General features: G+C 42.0%; 1 protein-coding gene across 1 annotated transcript in view; it reads right to left on the bottom strand.

Annotated features, from left to right (window-relative positions):
* The window catches only part of opcml (opioid binding protein/cell adhesion molecule-like), a 98,876-nt gene that overhangs the window by 20,685 nt on the left and 55,708 nt on the right, over positions 1–22,483 (bottom strand). The window contains exon 3 of the mRNA XM_067399262.1: positions 9,588–9,713. Coding sequence (XP_067255363.1) covers positions 9,588–9,713 — 126 coding nt within the window. The remainder of the gene's footprint in view (positions 1–9,587; positions 9,714–22,483) is intronic.

The raw sequence follows: 22,483 nt of genomic DNA, 5'->3' as shown, positions 1-22,483 counted from the left end.
CATGACAAACTCATTTTATTTTTTTTATTTTTTTTGGCGTTTATCACGTTTTGGAAAAGAGCTCTTCAAATAGTCTTAACAAAAGCAAACGTGAGATGAAAATGCATTTTTTGAAGAAAGCATGCCATTTTATATTGCTTCTACAAAGTCTTTAAGCTCTTTTATCATGAAGCGCTCTGCATCGCAAGCTACCAGCTGAGCTAATAAGCAAGTTTGTGTGAAAATTAATAAAAGTTGTGAATTTTATGTATAGGTTATTGGAGTTTTGGAAAAAAAAAAAAAAAAACAGTTGTCAGAGACATGTTTTTCCAGTGAGTTTATGTTGGATATTACACACTTCAAACTCAGTGAAGAATGGTGTTTAGGTTAGATCCAAAGATTAAAGCCTATTTGTCCAATGAAAATTGATCTTAACTCCATTAAAATCAATGCTATCTTCCATAGACTCTGAATGAAGTGCTATATAGACTGTATATATTGAACTGTGTATATTCCTGCAGATTAAAGTGATCACAAACAGCATTGATTGTGTTGTGTTATTTTATTTACACTATTATAAGACAGACAGACACGATGGATGGATGGATGGATGGATGGATGGATGGATGGATGGATGGATGGATGGATGGATGGATGGATGGATGGATGGATGGATGGATGGATGGATGGATGGATGGATGGATGGATGGATGGATGGATGGATGGATGGATGGATGGATGGATGGATGGATGGATGGATGGATGGATGGATGGATGGATGGATGGATGGATGGATGGATGGATGGATGGATGGATGGATGGATGGATGGATGGATGGATAGATAGATAGATAGATAGATAGATAGATAGATAGATAGATAGATAGATAGATAGATAGATAGATAGATAGATAGATAGATAGATAGATAGATAGATAGATAGATAGATAGATAGATAGATAGATAGATAGACTACAATATATACTGTATGTACATACTGCAGTATGGCTTAGCATACCAGTAGCCAGTGTGTTTACTGAGCAGTGTGAAATGACATCTGAGGACAAAATAACTGCAATCTCCTAGTCTCCAAACACACCCTGAGAGGCCTCCAACACCTCAAATCATGCAGTAATTTATTTCAGCCTTCTCTGCCTTTAACGATGGGCTTCGGTTAGGCCACATTGATCACCCTCCACTTCTCCTCTGACTCATCCCTGACTACTCTCCCTGTTAGCATCAAAACTTAATCTGAGATCTGACATCGGCTCTCACAACCACTCTTATTTAGATGTATGACCTTTCCAGAAAACAATGACCAATCAATAAGCAGCTTTGCTTCCTCAAAGTCTAATTAAAACAAGCACAGGGTGACTCAAAGGGCAGAGGGAGCTGGGAAGAAATAAAGTACATGACTGCTGCATATGTACACATGACATTTTACATGGAGCATTTGTGTTGTTTGTTCTCTGAGTTTCAGAATTATCCATCCCTAAACCTTCAGAAAAAGAACTAACTGTGGTTGGTCACTGTACATGTAGGTCAAATGGCCTCTTTCAGTCTGAATAGGAGGTGCTTGGCTAGAATAAGCTGAAATGTGGACCAGACTAGAGTTAAAAATCAAGACTATAACACTGTTAAAATGAAGTTCACATGAAGTCAGTGTTATTTGAAACAAAATGGTTTGCATTAAACTTGACATTTCGACTTAAAAAAATCTGGTGGAAAATACTAAATCCTTCAATGCATTCAACAATTAATGTCTTATTTTAATAAACAACTAAAAGAATAAACACAGATGTTTCTGTTTGGCATGTAGTTTTCTTTAGGAACATTTCTTCCAGTTGCAGTGTATCAAATTTCCTGTGACAAGCAATTTATCTGTCTATATTTAACACAAACCTGCTACGCAGAAGATATTTAGAGGTTTAATGTACATTAAAGCGGAATATATCTTTGGACCAATGACATTTTAAGATGAGCAGGGGTACTTGGCTTGACGCTGCAGAAATAGATGCGAAGTTATCGACAAAATGTCATGCTGAAGATGAACAGAAACATTTTTTTCTTCATTAAATAGCAAAAAAATGATGTGTGTTGAAATGTGCTTTAAGTACAACAGGGCATCTCTTGAAATACAATTACAGTAAAAAGATGTCAAATGACTAAGAAAGCATAATTTGCTGCAATTAGATTTGTCACTCTCTGATTTTCAGATACCATGAGTTCACTTTCCTTACAAAAGTTGTCAGCAGAGCTGCTCAAACAGCATTTCCTGGTAAATTAGCACACATCTCTGTTCATTGTGTTATACAGTATATGACATTGCTTGATTTGAAATTGATTTGAAACACTACGACTGTTCTGATTTGGAATGGATGTTGTTTTCTGTAAGCTATAATGGGAGTTACAAAACAGTAAATGTTAATTCTGTCGACAATACTCATTTAAGGTAAAACTGTATTGTGTCTCGCATTAAAAGTCGCTAATCTCCAAACAGACTCTCTCAGCTTGCATTAGGCAGTCACAGAAGAGAAAAACACATTGACGAGCCTCGTATCTTGCCACAGAAACTTCTGTTTGTTGCAATGTCAGAATCAAAGGCCCGTGACGGGATTTTAACAGGCTTTACAAAGGGACACGCAATGATGAATTAGCTATGTTTAAAAATTAGTCAGAGTCGGACTCATAGGAGCAGCGCACGATGACACATTATTAAGCTGTTATGAAGCACTCGCATTGCAGAGTTTCCAGGCTGACGCTCCATCCAACTGCTTCACAGGGGGGCTGCCACATGGAGAAACCCACCGAGACCAATCATGTCAGGCAAAATGAGACTCCATCGCCTCCGCGCAAAACACACTCCAGACACAGGCAGCGGCCGTTTCAGCACCTCTGAATTATTAATGATCAAAGTTCAGGCGGAATGAGCTGAGTTTGTTGGGTGGGGGATTTAGGTGGCCGAGCACAGAAAGCATAGAGCGGAGGTCTCGCACACCTGTCCGATTCTCAGCTGAAAAACGGCCGCGGTTTGACGCGCCTTTGAGGAACACTGGCACTGCTTGTAAGCTAATTTCTCCCCTTGACCCCCATTTCCTCTTCAGGCATTGGCTTCTCATTTTTCTCCGAGCCATTACGTGCGGCCGTTGGGAAGTAGAGCTAAGCCTGCATTACCTCAGACAACCTCATCTGCAGACAACAAGCCTTATTTGACATGGTCACTGAGGCATGGTTAGTTTCGCGCTGAATATTTGGATGCAACACACGCAAGGAATGGCAAAATGAAGCACCTTCTTTTCCGGCTATAAAATAATGAGATTTTTTTTTTTTTCTTTAGAAACAAGGGGTGAGAACAACATAACATGTTTAAAGGGCAATCCAACAATGCTGGTAGAAAATCTCTGAAAATCAGCATGAAAAATACTTTAACACCATTTGCTTCAATATATGTGATCCAAGAACTGCAATAAAAAAATTCAATCCAATATGTAAGAGTAAGATTATTACTCATTGAAATGAGGTTGAAACCGCAAAAGCCATTGTTCATGAACAATGGCTTTTGTGGTTTCAATCCTATCAATGCAAACGCAGAGATACATGATCTAAGAGAAAATGTTTAACATAAATGTCACTTTATGAGATATAAAGTTGCAGTTGTGATAATATAAAGTCACACTGTGAGATATAAACATAAAGTTATATAAAGTTGCGTTTGCGAGATGTAATCACATTTGTGAGATATAAAGACACAAATGTAATATATTAAGCAAGATTTGCAAGATATAATGTCACAATTGTGAGATATTAAGTTGACATTGTGAGATATAAAGTTGAAAATGTGAGATCCCTAGGTAAAAACTTGAATGCGCTAAAAATACATAAATACAAGCAAGTACATTTGTAGTACATTCTTATTTTTTGTGCTAAATGAAATTGTAAAAGTTATACACTATAAATGTGCTAATTAAAAGTATATTTCTACTTCAGTAGTTCTTCAGTGTACTTGAAAAAGTATACTAAATACCACTAATACTTAAATTGATTTTAGTGCATTGAAATAAAGTATACTACCGCAAATACATTATTAGTGTATTTCTTAAAAGTGTGCTTTGAGTTCTTAAATAATTAGTTCAATCTTAGGGTACGTTTACACGACAGCGATATGCTTAAAACTGTGAACTTTTTCCTTACAGACGACACCATTGTCAAAACGATCTCCATTCATACAAATCCGTGAAAGCGACTAAAATGCTGTATTGTTGTTTACACAGAGACCATTTTCAAAAACTTGCACTCTGACAACCGTTTTCAAGTTTGCGTTTTCAGGCCAAAAAAACACCGGTGTTGTGTAAATGAACGGCCAAAAAAGGCATATAATTTTTCAGTTTTTAGTTGAAAATGGTGTCATGTAAACAGCCCTTAAGTAAGCTTTTATATATTTAAAATTAAATTGATTTTATTGAAAATATATTACTAATGTACAAGTTATACGTACATTTTCCCAACTGTGGTACTTAAGTACACTTTATATAAATGCACTGATTAGCACTAACACTTAAATTGATTTTAAGTGTAGTCAGATAAAGTAAACCAAATATACAGAAATGTTTTATAAGTGCATTACTTAAAAGTGTGCTGTGAACGCTTTACATACAATTTTAGTGCATTTGTATATTCTATCAAGTTAAACACCATTAACATATACATCATATAAAGGGAATATTAAATATAAATACATCATATAAAGGGAATATTAACTGTTACAGTACATTTGAAATGAATTATTTAATGTATTAAAATATGTGGGAAATACATTATAACCCTCATTATGATAGACCTATAGACAAAAATATTTGCTCTTTTTCTTTTCTTAGAATGGCTTAACTTGAAGTGCTGTATAAAAAAAAAAAAAATTTGGAAACATAAAAGGTTAAGGTACTTTATGACATGTTGCCATACCACAACAACAAACAATAGTGGAAATAACTTAGAATTAGTGTAAGTGTATATAGTTAATATTTTTCCTCAGAAATGTTGTTTGTATTATATCATTGGCTAAACTAAGGTCTTCTCTTACCAAAAAAAAAAAAAAAAACTAGAATGTTCTCTTAAAGAGACAGTGGCAAGGAAATGAACACGAAAAGTATGTTGCCATATGGCAACACCATGCGGTAGAGGAATAAATACATTTTTGTATATATTTATTATATATTATTCTTATATTTTAAATAATTCATAAACCTATTTTATATGTCTGATGAGTATATTTAAGTGTATGAAAGATGAGTTTAAATGTACTACAAGTGGTAACTAAATAATACAGAGATAGTATGTCAAAAGCACATTTTAGTTCATTTTCATGGTGTCTCAAAATAGCACAGTTGAGCACACTTAGATGTTCTTAAGATTATCATAAGAGTAATGAAAAATTTGTATATTAAGTACAAATTTAGTGCATGAAAATAGAGCACTTTGAGTACATCATGGAAGTGTACTACTAAAGTGTATTTTAGTGCACTTGTGTAATCACTTGTGAGATATCAAGGTCACATAAGGTCACAATTGTGCGATATAAAATCACAATTGTAAGATATTAAGTTGTAACTGTGATATAAACTCACATTTGTGAGATATAAAATCACAATTATGAGATATAAAGTCATTAAGTCAGAAACAACCTTCCAGACTGACCAACTAATGTTCAAGTGGGCATGAAAGCAAGTTCATGGTGTCAGCATTCCAAACTTCAGCCTTAAGGCTTAAAAATGCTTATGCCGTGCAGCTCCAGACCTTGTTTATGCGTGCAAATGCTAAACCATGTTACGTTTTGGCAGCCAGACATGTTGTGGAAATACTTGACATCAATAGAACACAAATTATTCTGTACTTATATCATTCACACATGTGCAACTGCCTTAAATTTGAAATTTCCTTCAAAGAGCTCACTGGTTTTCTAGAGTTCTGTGTGAGTGTATGAGAACCCACCGAATACAACGGAAGCCCTCAGAATTAAACCCATTAGAGTGGGATATTCCCACTGACACCAGCAGCCTGTGGGTGCTCACAAACAGCACATGATGAGTGCAAATCCATTTTCTAAAGTGCCAAATGGTGCAATGTCATCTGTAGGGGACAAATCCAGTCTGCCATATGCTGCGAATGAAGAACCGGCAAACAACTACAACAGCTGGCCACTTGAAAACATAATTTTCATTGCTGCATCGTGTAACTGCAGATCCGTCTAATTCAATTATCGTTAAAGGTGTAAAAATATCACTCTTGTACGAGTGCATGGCACGCATGCATTTAGACACCCTGCTACATACACAGCATTATGAGACAAGTTTACTGTTGCAAGCGATGATATATTCACATGTTCATGCACAGTAGTAAAATAACAGAGACATTTTCACATCCCAACTTTCTCACACAATGCTTTCTTTGTTGCCCGTGACAGCTCTACCTCTGCAAATGGTATGCACTGCAATAACAGTATGATTGCCATTCAACAAGAACACCACAATATCAGACCGCAGTGCTACCAGCATGCCAATCAAATCTTGACAATGCCAAATTAAAGGCCTTGAACTTTCCACTGCATGTTGAGGAAAAAAAAAAACAGTTATCTTCAATGTCAGTGCAGTGTACCCAAAGACATTCTTCAAACAATTTGATAAGCACTTTTCAAAATGCATTTTCTGTTTCCAAAAAAAGTATTACATACTGTGAAGAGTGTAACTGCCTTTCATGCACTGACATCTTTTCATGCCAATGTTTGTCAATAGCAATTTTCAGTGGTTGAATTTCTCTTGCCAAACATAACAGGTTATGGAATCAGTTCAATGGCCCACAAAAAAAATGATGAAATATGCAATATATGTTATGGCAGCATTTCTTATTTTAATGCTAATTTATGAGATTAGTTAAATAAGTGTAACACAATTACATGTATGTAATGCAATTAAAACATTTATTTAATTTGACTGCTTAATTCTTTTCTGTCTTTCAAAGCTGGTCAGAAACCAGCACATGTGCTCATGCCTCTGCCAAGCTCTTGTTTATTCTGCTGTAAATGAGAAAGACCTTCTAAATGTCAATTTTATTTAGTAATCAATCAAATTATTCATGATTCATTGACATTGACATTTATGGTTCCATGAAGAACCTTTACGATCCATGGAATCTTCCCAATGCACAAAAAGGTTTTTCGCTCTTAAAAATAAAGGTTCCAAAAGAGGGTTTTCTCATTGATGCAATAGAAGAACCATTTTTGGCTCTCCAAAGAAATTGTAATAATCTAAAGAACCTTTTGTGCAATAGAAAGGCTCCATGGATGTTCAAGGTTCTTCATGGAACCATCAATTAACATTTACTTTTAAGAGAGTAGGGAAAAATGGTTCTTTGGGGGAAATGGTCCTTCTATCGCATCGCTGCAAAAAAAAAGTTTTTACCAGTAAACCCAGCAATACCTTGTCACACTATATACAGAAAAACAATTTTCTCACTGCAGCAAGATTGCTCATATCAAGAGCAAAATGTCCACACAATTCCTGATTTATTGTGTTTTGCTTTACACTGACCCTCAAGATAAGTCTAGTACTAATGTGTCTGTTAGGATTGTTCTAGTCTATCCACTGATGCACTGAGACAAAATAAAAAAAAAATCTCTGGGTTGACCCATCATAATATGAGTGGTATATGCACATAATACAAACTATATTGTCTGCTGTATGATCTAAATTATGTATATTGATTTTCACTGTACTTTGATATGCATTTGATATTTTATATTGAAAAGGCAGAACAATTCAAATACACAATGAATTAAAAAATCATCAATGGTATAAAATGTTTATATTACTTTTACTGAACACCTTGTTCTGTACTTTAGATGTGGAATCATGTCTTGTTCTACTGCCTGCCACTTCTTATTTGTGTATTGGGATAAAGCTGCCTAAAAATAAAAGTTCACAGCAGTGCCAAAGAAGAACCATTTTTGGTTGTCCAAATAACCTTTCAGTAAATACTTCTTAAAGGGACTGTTCACCCCAAAAAATGTGTCATCATTTACTCACCCTCAAGTTGTTCCAAACCTGTATGAGTTTCTTGCTTCTGCTGAACACAAATGTAGATATTTTAAAGAATGTTGGTAACCAGAAAGTTGATGGTAGCCATTGACTTCCATGGTATTTTTTTTTCCCTACTATGGAAGTCAATAGCTGGTTACCAACATTCTTCTTCTGTTCAACAGAAGACACTCATTCAGATTTTGAACAACTTTAGGGTGAGTAAATGATGACAATTTTTGTGTGAAATATCCCTTTAAAAGAACAAATTTCTTATTGTGAAGAACATTTTAATATTCTTAAGCACCATTTTCCACTTTAAAGAACCTTTTGTGCATTCGAAAGGTTCCATGGATGTTAAAGGTTCTTCATAGAACCATCAATGGCAATAAAGAGCCTTTATTTTTGTTTATAACTGCTGGCCTAGGATCAGTTTCTCCTACCCAAATTCTAACCTTAACTATAAGTTGGATGGAAAAGGCTGACTCTAGATCAGTGGCTGTGGAAAAATGTCTCAATTGTGCAATTCATTAAATGAAAAGATTAATTTTATTTAGATACACAAATCTCAGTTTATCTTTGGGATTCTGTGATTGAAGAAGATCAACATTTAGCTATGTCGACAGAGCCGCTGAACAATCCAGAAAAATGAATATTCAGGTTTTCACTTCAGCTGTACAAGTTGACAGAAAAAAAGAGAAAAAAAACATCCCTCACATCTTATTTCTTTCATTAGGCCTTACACATAAATGTCAACAGAGATAACATCCTATCCCTGCAAGCTGGCTGACATTAAATGACACTCCGTGCACAGACTTTTATATTGCTTTCTCTGCAAAGTGATTTTGCAGGCTGAATCTTTTCTTTTCTTGCCTGACACGTGTACAGCTATGGTTTCCATTATAAGAGATGAATTAAAATGCAGCCAGTGTCCTGGAAGTCGGGCAGTGGAGGAAGACATGAATACGTAGTAAACGTGAGGGATTTACTCAGCTGTGCTGAGACTGCTTGACATTATTTGATATCAGATCCAAAACCCCTTCAAAAACTTGCCCTAGATTCACTTTCTTCAACTAAAATTTGACATGTTTTTAAATATCTAATTGAAAGAAAAGTATGAAGATTGATGTGTGGAGCTGCTACCTACTGATGAATAGAAAATGAGACATTAACATAAAAACTCTTGCCTATCAAAATAAGGTAATCTCTCACAAGATACAAGTTATAATTCAGCCCTATCAATTCAACCCATGACCATCTTCAATATAAAAGCCAAAATCAAAATACTGTCATCTTTTTTAACCCTCATGTCGTTACAAACCTGTATGACTTTCTTTCTTTCTTCCATGGAACAAAAGGAGAAATTTTGAATAATAATTTGAACTGAAGTCCATTATGACAGAATGTTAATTTTTAAGTCAGCTATCCCTTTAAGAAACATAATTGCCAAGATGATTAACAATGCTATATTTTCTGTAAACAGCACTGCAACATAAAGAAAGCAGGATTAGTATTTATGAGTTCATTTAAAGACAAACATTACCTTTTGAAGAACGGAATTTCCACAAAATGGTGGGTTCAGGTCGTCCGATGGCCAGACACATGAGGCTTACATTACTACCCTCGTTCACTGAAACATCTGTGGATATGTTTACAATCCTGGCAGGAACTGCAAAAAAACAACAACATATTGCAACATTATAATCACACATTTGATAACTACAGACTACAGAGGTTCAACCTTAATGTTATGAAGCAACGAGAATACTATTTGTTCACAAAAACAAAACAAAAATAATAACTTTATTCAACAATTTCTTCTCTCAGCCGTGTCAGCGTCTCCTATGCTGTTTACATTGTATAGACATTGCAGCACTTCCGGGATCTACGTCGGAACACCGACTCGCTATTCTCCAATGCTGTACACTTGAGCAGCACGAAGCATGCATGTGATGCTGACGCAGGAACCGGCCAATAGTGAGTCGGCATTCTGACGTAGAACACGGAAGCTCAGCTGTTGAATAAAGTTGTTATTTTTGTTTTGCATTTTTTGCGCACAACAATATTCTTGCTGCTTCATAAAATTAAGTTTGAACCGCTGTAGTCACATTCACTATTTTAATGTCTTTACTACCTTTCTGGGTCTTGAAAGTGGTAATAACATTGCAGTTCATCGGCGGTCAGAAAACTCAGTTCCCTTTCAGTCGGTCACGTTCGACGTACGTCAGTAGTGACCGACGAATTGGGATATCGCTTAGAGAGCCCTATCATCTTCGTGTAAACTAAAACAAGCCAATGGAATTGGCGTGCGATATTTGCATAATGCGCACCGCCCCCGACAGGTGTATATAAATAGGAAGCAGATGCAATCGCACTCTGTCTTTCGCTTCGGAGCCATTCACTGGTGTCCTATTTAGAAGACTCCTTTCTTCGTGTGTTTTTCTTACTAAAACACTGCCTCAGAAGAGGATCTGCAGCGAGCTTCAGTGCTGGTGAAGAGGGCACATGCAGCGAGGTCGCGAGTGTCTGAGGAGCCGAGCTATAAGCTCTAAACTGCTGTTTTCACAGCAACACAAAAAAGAGTGTGTGTGAGGCAGCGATTTGGGCCGGGTCCTCTGTGTGTCAGGGAGTGGTGTACCTGACACATCGCGTCGCTCCCTGGGTGCTTCAGCACGAGTGAGTTGACTTCCCCTTCTAAAAGAGCTTTACAGACGAACCCTGATAGTATGTCATTTCGTCTGTGCGTTACTGGGTGCGGTCGTTCCCTGGTCCCTGCTGATGGGCACAATCGCTGCATCTCGTGTTTGGGCGTTCAGCACGCTGAAGCAGCGTTTGTGGATGGTTCATGTTCCCATTGCGGGAACATGACCATCGCGGTGCTGAAGTCGAGGCTCTCCTTTCTGAAGTCTCAGGAAGCGGGAGTCCCCTCTCCTATGCCGCGTACGACCGTTTTTTCCGGCCCCGGGAACCGGAATGACGGTACGGCGCTGTATAGGGAGGGCGACCTGAAGATAACGGTCAGGGCTCCCCCGTCGAGCGGAAACGCTCCGCGGGCCCCTGCCCCCTCATCAGCACCGCAACCCATCCTGCCGCCGTTGGTTTCCGCTGGGCCCTCTTCGGACTGTCCAGCCGTTACCTTTGGTGCGCCGGCGGAGGATCAGATGTCGATCGCTGCGTCGGAAGGCGAGTTTGAGTGTTCGGGGGAGGAAGATCCGGACGCGCCCGAATCGGATCCCGAACTCTCGGCTGTGCTCTCCCGGGCCGCCTTGTGTGTCGGGCTCGAGTGGAACCCTCCACCCTGTCCCGGCCCATCGCGGCTGGATGATTGGTATTTGGGGGCGGGTCGCGCTGGCCAGCCCCAGCGTCCCGCCCCAATGCCTTTCTTCCCGGAGGTGCACGATGAGGTGACCAGGTCTTGGCAGACACCGTATAGTGTTCGTTCGAGGCCTGGCCCCCCGTCCGCCTTCACCTCCCTGGACGGCGGGGCAGCCAGGGGGTACGCGAGGATCCCGCCAGTCGAGCGGTCTGTTGCGATGCAACTGTGTCCAACGGCCGCTGGCTGGCGTGGTGAGCCGCGACTCCCGTCCCGGGCCTGTAAATTCTCAGCCGGTCTGACTGAGAAAGCTTACAGTTCCTGTGGGCAGGCTGCCTCTGCCCTGCATGCGATGGCGCTTTTGCAGGTCTACCAGGCAAAAGCGCTGTCGGAAATGCCCCAGGAAGGTCCTGACCAACAGCTGCTGGGGGAGCTGCGCGCTGCCACCGACCTCGCCCTCCGAGCGACGAAGGTGACAGCACGCGCTGTTGGTCATGCGATGTCTACCTTGGTAGTCCAGCAACGCCATCTCTGGCTGACCCTGGCGGACATGCGGGATGCCGACAAGCAGAGGTTCCTGGATTCCCCCGTGTCCCCGGTCGGCCTATTCGGCGACGCGGTGGAGAGCTTCGCCCATCAGTTCTCCGCTGCACAGAAGCAGGCTGAGGCTATCAGTCACGTTATGCCACGGCGGTCCGCTGCTGCCCCCACCCAGCCGCCCGTGGCTCAGCCTCAGCCCGCTCGTCGCCGAGGGCGCCCGCCTGCATCGTCCTCCGCCCCTGCTAAGACGGCAAAGCAGCAGCCTACACCAGCCAGACAGCAGGGTGCCGGTCGCGGGCGTGGTGCCCAGCCCGTCTCCGCTAAGCCCGGTGGTAAGCGTAAGAGCAAAACACGGCACTGAGACGGGCAACCTGGAGGGGAAGGATCTTGCTCTTCGGGAGAGTTTTCCACCATCTCTCCCACCCCCGGAGGAGGGCCGGGGGGAATTTGTGTTTGTCTGTCTACCGCCGCTGGCTCTCCGGAGTCCAGCGGTACCCACTTTTTCACAAAAAGAGCAGTTTCCTCAAACTCCAGGTCACAACAAGGGGTGTCTGTCAGTGTGCCAGGCTCCGCCTCGCCGCTGACAGCTCCCCCATTCGCCAGCAGGTGGCAGTGTGATGGTGCAGACCGCGTCCCGTGCGCGGTCTCCCATGCACACTGCTGCCTCGCAGAGTCTGACCCCACTCCGGGCCGCCCCCAAGCCGTCCGGGTCGGGTCCCTCTCTGCCTTGCTGCCCCACCCCCGGTGCGTCTGTGGTGCCTTTGGTCCTGCTGGCTCAGTGTCTGGAAGCGTGGAGCACGCTCCCCAGCCTGTCCAGTTGGCTCATTCGTACTATCAGACTCGGCTATGCGATTCAGTTCGCCCGGCGTCCCCCGGTCTTCAGGGCTGTCCACTTCACTCCGGTGTCGTTGGACAGTGCTCCTGTTCTCCGGGTGGAGATTGCTGTCCTCCTGGCGAAGGGTACAATCAAGCCGGTCCCTCCAGCCGATATGAAGTCGGGGTTTTACAGCCCCTACTTCATTGTACCGTAAAAGGGCGGTGGGCTACGGCCAATCCTGGACCGTCCCCAGGATTGGTTTGCAGCAATAGACCTGAAGGACGCATACTTTCATGTCTCGATTCTGCCTCGACGCAGACCCTTCCTAGGTCGGTCTGCGTTCGAGGGTCGGGCATGTCAGTACAAAGTCCTACCCGACATGGTTGTAGCTCCCAACCGGTTGGGTCTTCAGGTCAACTGGGACAAGAGCAAACTCGCCCCCGGGTAGAGGATCTCTTGTTTCGGTCTCGAGCTAGACTCGGTCGCACGGACTGCGCGTCTCACCGAGGTGCGCGTCCAGTCGGTGTTGAACTGCCTGAGCTCGCTCAAGTGCAGGACAGCGGCTCCACTGAAAGATTTTCAGAGGCTCCTGGGGCATATGGCATCTGCAGCCGCGGTAACGCCGCTCGGATTGCTTCATATGAGACCGCTTCAACACTGGCTCCGCGGCCGGGTCCCGAGATGGGCGTGGCAGTGCGGCACGCTCCGTGTCCCCGTGACACCGAGCTGCTGTCGCACCCTTATCCGGTGGTTGGACCCTTCGTTTCTGTGGGCCGGAGTACCCCTCGAACGAGTGTCCAGGCACGCTGTGGTCTCCACAGATGTCTCTGCCACGGGATGGGGGGCCACGTACAACGGGCATGCAGTGACAGGTCTTTGGACGGGGCCTCAGCTGCATTGGCATACCAATTGCCTCGAGTTGCTAGCGGTTCGTCTTGCGCTGGCCCGCTTCAAGGAGCTGTTGTCAGGCAAGCACGTTCTAGTCCGCTCACTAAGCATTGCGGCCGTTGCGTACACCTACCGTCAAGGTGGTCTACGCTTCCGTCGCATGTTGCAACTCGCCCGCCATCTCTTGTTGTGGAGTCAGAAGGATCTGAGGTCCCTTCGGGCCACTCGTGTCTCAGGTGTGCTCAACCGTGCAGCCGACGAGCTGTCACGGCAGCATCTACTTGCGGGCGAGTGGCGGCTCCACCCCCAGGCGGTCCAGCTGATTTGGCAGCGGTTCGGCGAGGCCCAGGTAGTCCTGCTTGCCTCCCCGGAAACTGCCCTCCGCCAGTGGTTTTATTCCCTGACCGGCGGCACGCTCGGCACGGATGCCCTGGCACACAGCTGGCCCCCGGGTCTGCGCAAACATGCGCTTCCCCCAGTGAGCCTTCTCGCACTATTCATGTGCAAGGTCAGGGAGGACGGGGAGCAGGTTCTGTTAGTGGCTCCGTACTGGCCCACTCGGACCTGATTCTCAGACCTCATTCTCCTCGTGACAGCACCTCCCTGGCCGATTCCTCTGAGGAAAGACACCCAGACTCAGAGACGGGGCACCCTGTGGCACCCGCCTCCCGATCTGTGGAACCTCCACGTGTGGTCCCTGGACGGGATGCGGAGGTTCTGAGTGATCTCCCGCAAGCGGTCGTAGACACCATCACTTCCGCTAGAGCTCCTTCTACTAGGAATCTCTACGCGCTGAAGTGGAACCTGTTCGTCGAATGGTGCGCCTCTCGCCGAGAGGACCCCCGATCATGTTCGGTCGGATCCGTGCTTTCCTTTCTGCAAGATGGGTTGGAGCGAAGGCTGTCTCCCTCCACCCTCAAGGTGTATGTTGCCGCCATTGCCGCACATCACCATGCAGTTGAGGGTAAGTCCCTGGGGAAACACGATCTGATCGTCAGATTCCTGAGGGGGGCCAGGAGACTGAATCCTCCTCGCCCTTCCTCCGTACCCTCTTGGGATTTGACCCTGGTTCTCACAGCTCTCCGGGGTCATCCCTTCGAACCTTTGCAATCAGTCGACCTGAAACTAATGTCTCTTAAGACGGTTCTTCTGGTTGCATTGGCTTCCCTGAAGAGGGTAGGGGATCTGCATGCATTTTCGGTTGACGAAACGTGCCTAGAATTCGGGCCCGGTGCTTCTCATGTCATCCTGAGACCCCGGCCTGGATACGTGCCCAAGGTTCCTACCACTCCCTTCAGAGATCAGGTAGTGAACCTGCAAGCGCTGCCCTCGGAGGAGGCAGACCCAGCCCTAGCTTTGCTCTGTCCCGTCCGCGCTCTGCGCGTTTACGTGGACAGAACGCAAAGCTTTAGGACCTCAGATCAGCTCTTCATCTGTTACGGAGGCCAGCAGAAGGGAAAGGCTGTCTCCAAGCAGAGGATGGCCCACTGGATAGTGGATGCCATCGCCTTGGCGTACGAATCCCAGGGCGTGCCTTGCCCGCTCGGGTTGAGAGCCCACTCCACCAGAGGGGTGGCCTCTTCCTGGGCGCTGGCTCATGGCGCCTCGCTGACAGATATCTGTAGAGCTGCGGGCTGGGCGACACCTAACACGTTCGCTAGGTTTTATAGCCTACGTGTAGAGCCGGTATCCTCGCGTGTACTCGCATCCACTAGTCGGTAGACGTGTTGTACCCACTCTAAGTGTCGGCTTGCAATGCCATTCCCGCCTCTGGCCGGATACGTGCATACTTCACTCCAGTCGCGTTCCCCGCTTGGCGAACCCTGTCGAGTTCCTCCGCCTCCCCCTTCGGCTCGGACATTGCGGAGTGTCTGATGCCAGGCCTACATCCGTCGCTGACGCTGTCTGTTGGCTGGGGCCCATATGTCGTGACCCCTCTACGTGAGCGGTCCCATATGTGTATTTTCCACGGTTTAAAACTCCCTACGGGCCGAGTCCGTGTCTTTCCCTTAGCAGAGCCAGCTCTGCTGTCACCTGTCAGATGAGTCTCCCCCTAACCAGGTGGAGCCATCCCAGGGACTCCATATGCGTACTGCCCCCGGGCCAGTCCATATGTGTATTCCCACGTAAACTCCTCCCCCATTGGGTAGGTAGTGGTCTCCGCAGCGTCCCTTCGGGTTCGCTTTCCCAGTGTGTCTAGTTTACTTAGTGGGTAGTGGTAGACAGCAGTAGACTCTCTCGGTGTAAGCTCGCCCCCTTCACCGCCAGCCGGTGCTATGGGCGGCTGAGCTTGCGCTGGGCACTGGAAGGGGTTTCGTAACTGTGGCGCTTTAGTTGGGATCCCAATTCGTCGGTCACTACTGACGTACGTCGAACGTGACCGACTGAAAGGGAACGTCTCGGTTACGTATGTAACCCTCGTTCCCTGAAGGAGGGAACGGAGACGTACGTCCCGTCGCCACAGTTTCTGTACCCTCGCTGTAGTGCGGACACCAGTTGTCTCCTCAGCGAAAAACAGAGTGCGATTGCATCTGCTTCCTATTTATATACACCTGTCGGGGGCGGTGCGCATTATGCAAATATCGCACGCCAATTCCATTGGCTTGTTTTAGTTTACACGAAGATGATAGGGCTCTCTAAGCGATATCCCAATTCGTCGGTCACTACTGACGTACGTCTCCGTTCCCTCCTTCAGGGAACGAGGGTTACATACGTAACCGAGACGATTTCATCACAAAATATATCTCAATTTGTGTTCCGAAGATGAACAAAGGTTTTACGGGTTTGGAATGACATGACAGTGAGTAAATGAAGACAGAAATGTCATTTTTTTTGGTAAACTAACCCTGAATAATCATCAGTGAACAAAAAATCATGACATCATCAGTACCCGGAGGATGTTTTTGATGTATTGTTCAAGTTGCTTTGATCAGGATGGGTGTATTTTTCACTATTCCATCCTTTGGGGAGGATTTAATAGATGTGTAAGGCTGAACCGTGTTTCACTTATGCAACTCGCAAGCAGCAGATGCAAGTAACATCCAAATTTTCTGTGTTCCCAAGAAAATTCTTACACAAAAGTCTTGCAACAATATTCCAGGGCATGTCGTTATTCATATTTTATAGGGTTGTATGATTTATAAAGACAAACAAACATAATACAAGCAGTGTACAAAGCAACAGGAAAAACAAACAATAATGCAACAACACAAACATAACAGATGTTAAAAAATGGTAATGTCGCTATATCACATTTTCAGACTGTTGTTGAGGTCTTTGTGGAGAATCCTTCAATATATATAAATATCTAATTGAAAAAAAAAAAGTATGAAGATTGATGTGTGGAGCTGCTACCTACTGTCCAACTGAAAGATAATTGAAAGAAAAGTAATATATATAAACTTAGATAAATCTTTATTCAGTCCATTAGAAGAACACATTAGTGCCTCAGTATTGCATGCTGTCGCTTGATTGACGTGATGAGATGAGCAGGTCATGCTCTGTTAAGGTAATGTTGTTTATAACTTGTCTGAAACTGGAAGTGGTACCCAGACAGTCTGTCAGTTTCCTTGACTGTGTTCCATGTTTCAGACTGAATAAACCAGCCAGCCAGCCAGTATCTCAGAGCGATATAATTTATTTGGCGTCCTATCAGGCCTGCCTCACACGGGAGAGTCCGCTATCTATGTTTGCTGAAAAAGTAAATATTATATGGTAAATTTTGTTTATTGAAGTTTTAGTGAAACATCCAAGTATAAGCACAAGAATTTTCTTCAGGGATGTCACACGTGCACACGCACACCAACCTGCACATACACACTCCAATATGACTGAATAATTGATTTGTAGAAGAAGCCTGGACTGCAAGAACAAAACATCTGCTAATACAGATACTGAGGTCAGAGGTTTCCAATAAATGTCGGCAATTTGTCTGCCAATTTACAGCTCACATGCCATCTAATATTTAGCATAATAATGGCAATGATTCAGACAAATGTGTAATGGAAAACATAAATTAATTTTGTTTCAAATAAATCCAGTTATCCACGTAAGCCACTAGTGTATGACAATATTGTCATTGTCTTATCTATCAAATCATAACAGCAGGAGGAAAGTCCTGATGGGACTAATTAAATTTTTACTGCAGAGCAATCATTTTCTGCCTGTTATAAAATTGAAACTGCTTGAAAAGACTAAGTTTCATGAGTTACTTCAGCTTTGGTGAGTGTGTGTGTTTGTGTAAGGTTGAAGGATCAAAACTGGCCAAAATGAACCATTATTCAAAAGGGTGTGTATTTACGTGTCTGAATATGTCTGCAAAACATACTCATGCAGGCATCAGTGTTAAAACTATAAAATAAAATAAAAATATTATTTTTGGGCTCAAACTGATACGGTAAAACTGACCACATTATCATTAACTGTGTGTTTACAAACACTTTAAAAGCCTTGAAAGCCAAAGTTGGTGATTATGATAAGGGGTGTTACATTTCCAACACACGCTTGAGGTGGTAGGCCAATCACTGGCCAATCAGAGCACTTTGAGCTTTTAAGAAGGAGGGGCTTTTTAGAACTCATCATGTTTCAGACAGACTGGGAATAGAGGAGCTGCAATATTGTAAAGTATGTGAAAAAATAATGTTTTGGACATTAAAGTAAGTTAAATCTATTCCATTACATCCAATAATCAAAATAATGACTTTTAAAATATCATTATATGACCCAGGAAAACATTCAATTATTCATTTAACCCTTTGGCGCATATGATAACACCGCTCAGTCTTGGAGCGTACGATCACACCGGTTATTGGACCATTCGGTGCATCACATGATGACTTGAAAATCGGAATAACAGATAGTTCATGATATAGTTAAATAAAAAAGGAAAATCATCTGTCATACAGCACTATTGTGGCTGGGGTGTGTCACGTGACAAGCATGACACGTCGCTATGGAAAAGATAAGGTGATAAGTTCTAAAATAATGGTCGCCTGTCGTGTCTAAAAACCCATGGAAAGTTTTTCCTTCTTTCCAAAGCTATGCAATGCAACCATGTACTGCGCTCTCCACGATGATGAGGAAGTTTCCTCAAAGGATACCATGATTTCCAGCCTTTGCATTAGCTCTACTACTAGATATATTTATGGAGATGAGAAATAAAAACCCACCCTGTACAGCTATGATCAGCTGTTCGGCTGAGCTTTCAATGTTGTTACGGAAAGGCCAAAGCTGATCGGTTTGCTCGTCACATGACCTGCGCTTGCAGCATTCTGAAAAGAATCTCGCTATGCCTGGAAAATGCGAGCGCGTCACACCGCACGCTTCTAATTTGAGCGCACATTCCGTGCGCCTACATTTGAAAACGAACTTGAGCGCGCAAAAGACGCGATATGTGAACGGCCCCTTAAAAAACTCACGGTGGGGGCTTAGCTACAATATTTTAAATTCACGTGCGAAAGGGTTAAATAAATACTACATTGAAGTCCCAGCCTACATTCCTGCTCAGAATGCAAAAAGCAAAAAGGGATTCATTTTGATTTGTGGCTGCCTTTAGCTAGTACACCCCAACACTGGCATGTGTGTATATGTTTGTGCATATAGTGAGGGTAACCACAGTGACCATTCCTCTGCTGTATTCCAGAGAGCACAATCACAGTAACACAGTGCTCTCTCTGGAGAATATTTCATCCTGTGACGAGCACTTTCTTTGAGTCACTGTGCTTTTCACCATCCCACATTCTCTGTGTTCTCACCACTTCCCTCCCTTACATCAAAGGTATTGTTTCATCCCTGTATCTCAATCTATAATTGATGGCTTCGGCTTTCTAACCATGAATCCCAAATTCAGGCCGCTGTTTCAAACAGGCCAGTTTGAGCTACTCAAAAAAGAGAGAGGACAGAGTTCAGAGCATGAACAGGCAAAAAGACTATGCTAACATTTTTCAAACAGACACACAAGGAGAGTTATATAACTCAAGTTACCTCTCCCCATGACCGTGTGTGTTTGTGGTAAACTGATAAAAATCAGTCAATCACTCCTCTGCCAAATGACAGGGCTCAACCATCTTCCTGTCTTATACTATCCAAATTCCTACCATCTCTGAGCATTACCTGTATTTTTATTGGACATGCATTGGACTAAAATAACTGCAAAAGCCAGGAAACCCACAGAAATCAGTGGGAGAAAAACTAATTCTTTAGCTGCCTCTGGTGATATAGCTGCTGCTAATGTTTCACCCGGGCAAACTGCACTGGCTTCAGCTCCACATTTATATTCTCATAACCCTACTGAATCTTTCCAATGGCTCATTAGTGCTCTTTAAAAAGAAGAAAAGAGCTGCTTCCTGATGCAATAGTGAAAACTGAAGCATACTATATAGAAAACCGCAACAAGGGACTAGAAAAGCAGCAGCTATCAAAATATTTTTATCACTATACATTTTGTAGTACATTTTTTGAAAGACAAAAATGCAAAGTACATAATTCATGATTTTAAGTTTCGCATTAAAATAAAATAAAATATATTCTCAGGAATCAACCAAATATAATTAATTTATCCTAAATTATTCAGAATTATTTATCCCACAAGGTTATAAGTTATTTTTAATGTCTTTCTGAAAGTGAAAGATTATCAAATCAAGGAAATGCCAGTAGAAGTCATTTTATTTTAATTAAATTCTTTATTCTTGTGTAATTTTAAAAGCAAGTGGTAATAATTGACAGTGAGCAATTCAGTTGTTACAGTATTTATTAATCTTTCTTAACATTATACAGCTGATTATTGTCAGTTCATGTTGGGTTCATTAAATGATGTAATGATTTAATAATGTAATAATGTTTTAGTAAATGTTGATAATATGTTGCTTCACATGTAGTTAACTGATTTAAAAAAGAAAAAAAGTATCATTATTGTAAAGTGTTACCAAATTAGAAAACTACTTTAAAATAAATGTTGCAGCTGCTAATGAATCGCTATAATGAAGGCCAATAAAAAAAAAAAAAAAATGACAAAAAAGTTTTGCCACTGACACAGAGCAGTCAACCAAGATGCTTGTGTTTTCCTTTGAGATCTCCTAAAGGATAAGGACTGTCAGCAATCAATTTCCATAAGGCTTCCTATTCCGAAATGACACGGCCTATATCCTTGGAGAATTCATTGGTCAAAAAGGTGTCAATCATCAAATTGCAAAATGTATTGGAATCATTTCTTCATCCGTCACTATGGACTGACAGCGTCAATCATTGAAGACTCTGCTGTAAAACTACAGCGATGAAAATACCACCAAAAGCCTACGTCTCAATGTCTAAAAGATTGCAATGTCAAGTCGCTGATGCCTATGGGTTTTACATATCAGGAATGTTTCAAAGCATTTAGCATATCATTCACCTTGTTCTTATGCATTAGACAAGCTTTTAATAGATCTCTCAGGAAAAGGCAAGACAGACAGAAAAGCCTGTAATTTTGTAAAAATTCTAACCTAAATGTCTTTTAAATGCTCCATTATAAGGACAATAAAGAAGAAAAAAAATCTGTAAATCACATTTAGACCAACATGCATTACATATTATATGACTACCCGTGTCTGCCTGCATGGATTTATTTATTATTTTTAATATTACTGGTTTGTTCTTAGCTCAATGGGGAAATCAAACAACTAGGGTGTTTTCATATAACACATGCTGAGTGAACATTATGGTGTGTTTTGTGCAGTGATTGCCTCTTCACTCCTTTCTAATAACAATACTAATGAGTCACATTGTGCCATCAGAGCAAGCTACAGGTCTCTCGCCTCTGAAGAGAGCAGCTCGTTTAGCCGCTTTCAGTTATTACAGTTGTGGAGAAAAGCAATCACCCTACTGCAATCCCATCTCTATCACATCTGTCTGGAACTGCTGCGGCTGAAGCAGCTCAAAACACTAACAATGACACTGTTTCGAGGTTGAAAAAAGCAGGATCAACTGTGCCTCATTATCAACAGTCATTCATTAGACTGGTGTTTTATTATTGGCCAAGTCTGGTCCATTTTGCAGCCTATTGTGGCCATGAACCACCTGCTTAGACGTTCACAGCTCATTCCACAATACTACTGATTTGAGCAGTCATTAAAATACAAAACTACTGATTTAAATGATTGCCATTATATTATATATATATATATATATATATATATATATATATATATATATATATATATATATATATATATATATATATATATATATATATATATATAAATATATAATGGCAATTCAAACAATTTGATCAAGAAGATTAGACTCGAGACATATAATGTTACACTAGAAGCAGTGCACGAAGAAGACAAAAAAAAGATATAAATAACAGTCTTTATTAAACTTAAACACTCAGGAGAACACTACAATAACCACAGGAACCAAAACCACCCTATTCATAAACGAGAACCGACAAACACAACTGAAAACTGAGCAGTATATATATACATCCAGGCAAACAAGACATGGGTGAAAATCCTAAGATTACTATAGAGACAAGGGAATAATCTGTCACTATGACAATTAAGAAGACAGAAACCACACAGAGGAAACAGGGACCAAATAAAACAGAAAATTACTGTTACTAGAGATGCACCAATGTATCGGCCGCTGATTTTTGATCAAATTACAACCATCGGCATATCAGCTATATCATGAAAAAGGCTGATATAACAAACCGATGGTTTATTAATTAACTGCATAAAGGCACTGAGATGTATAATGTCTGTTGCATAATTCAAGATTAATCCATAATCTAATATTGCTGCTGTCTGCGTTTTAATGTTAATCAAACAACAACAAAAAATAAAATAAAAAAAAATCGCTCACTACTCTTGACTAAATAACTTTTGTAACAATTAATATGTAT

Source organism: Chanodichthys erythropterus, chromosome 10, assembly GCF_024489055.1.
Source record: "Chanodichthys erythropterus isolate Z2021 chromosome 10, ASM2448905v1, whole genome shotgun sequence".
Taxonomy (NCBI): domain Eukaryota; kingdom Metazoa; phylum Chordata; class Actinopteri; order Cypriniformes; family Xenocyprididae; genus Chanodichthys; species Chanodichthys erythropterus.
Note: the sequence above shows the minus strand (reverse complement) of the source record. Positions and strands in the feature narration are given on the sequence as shown.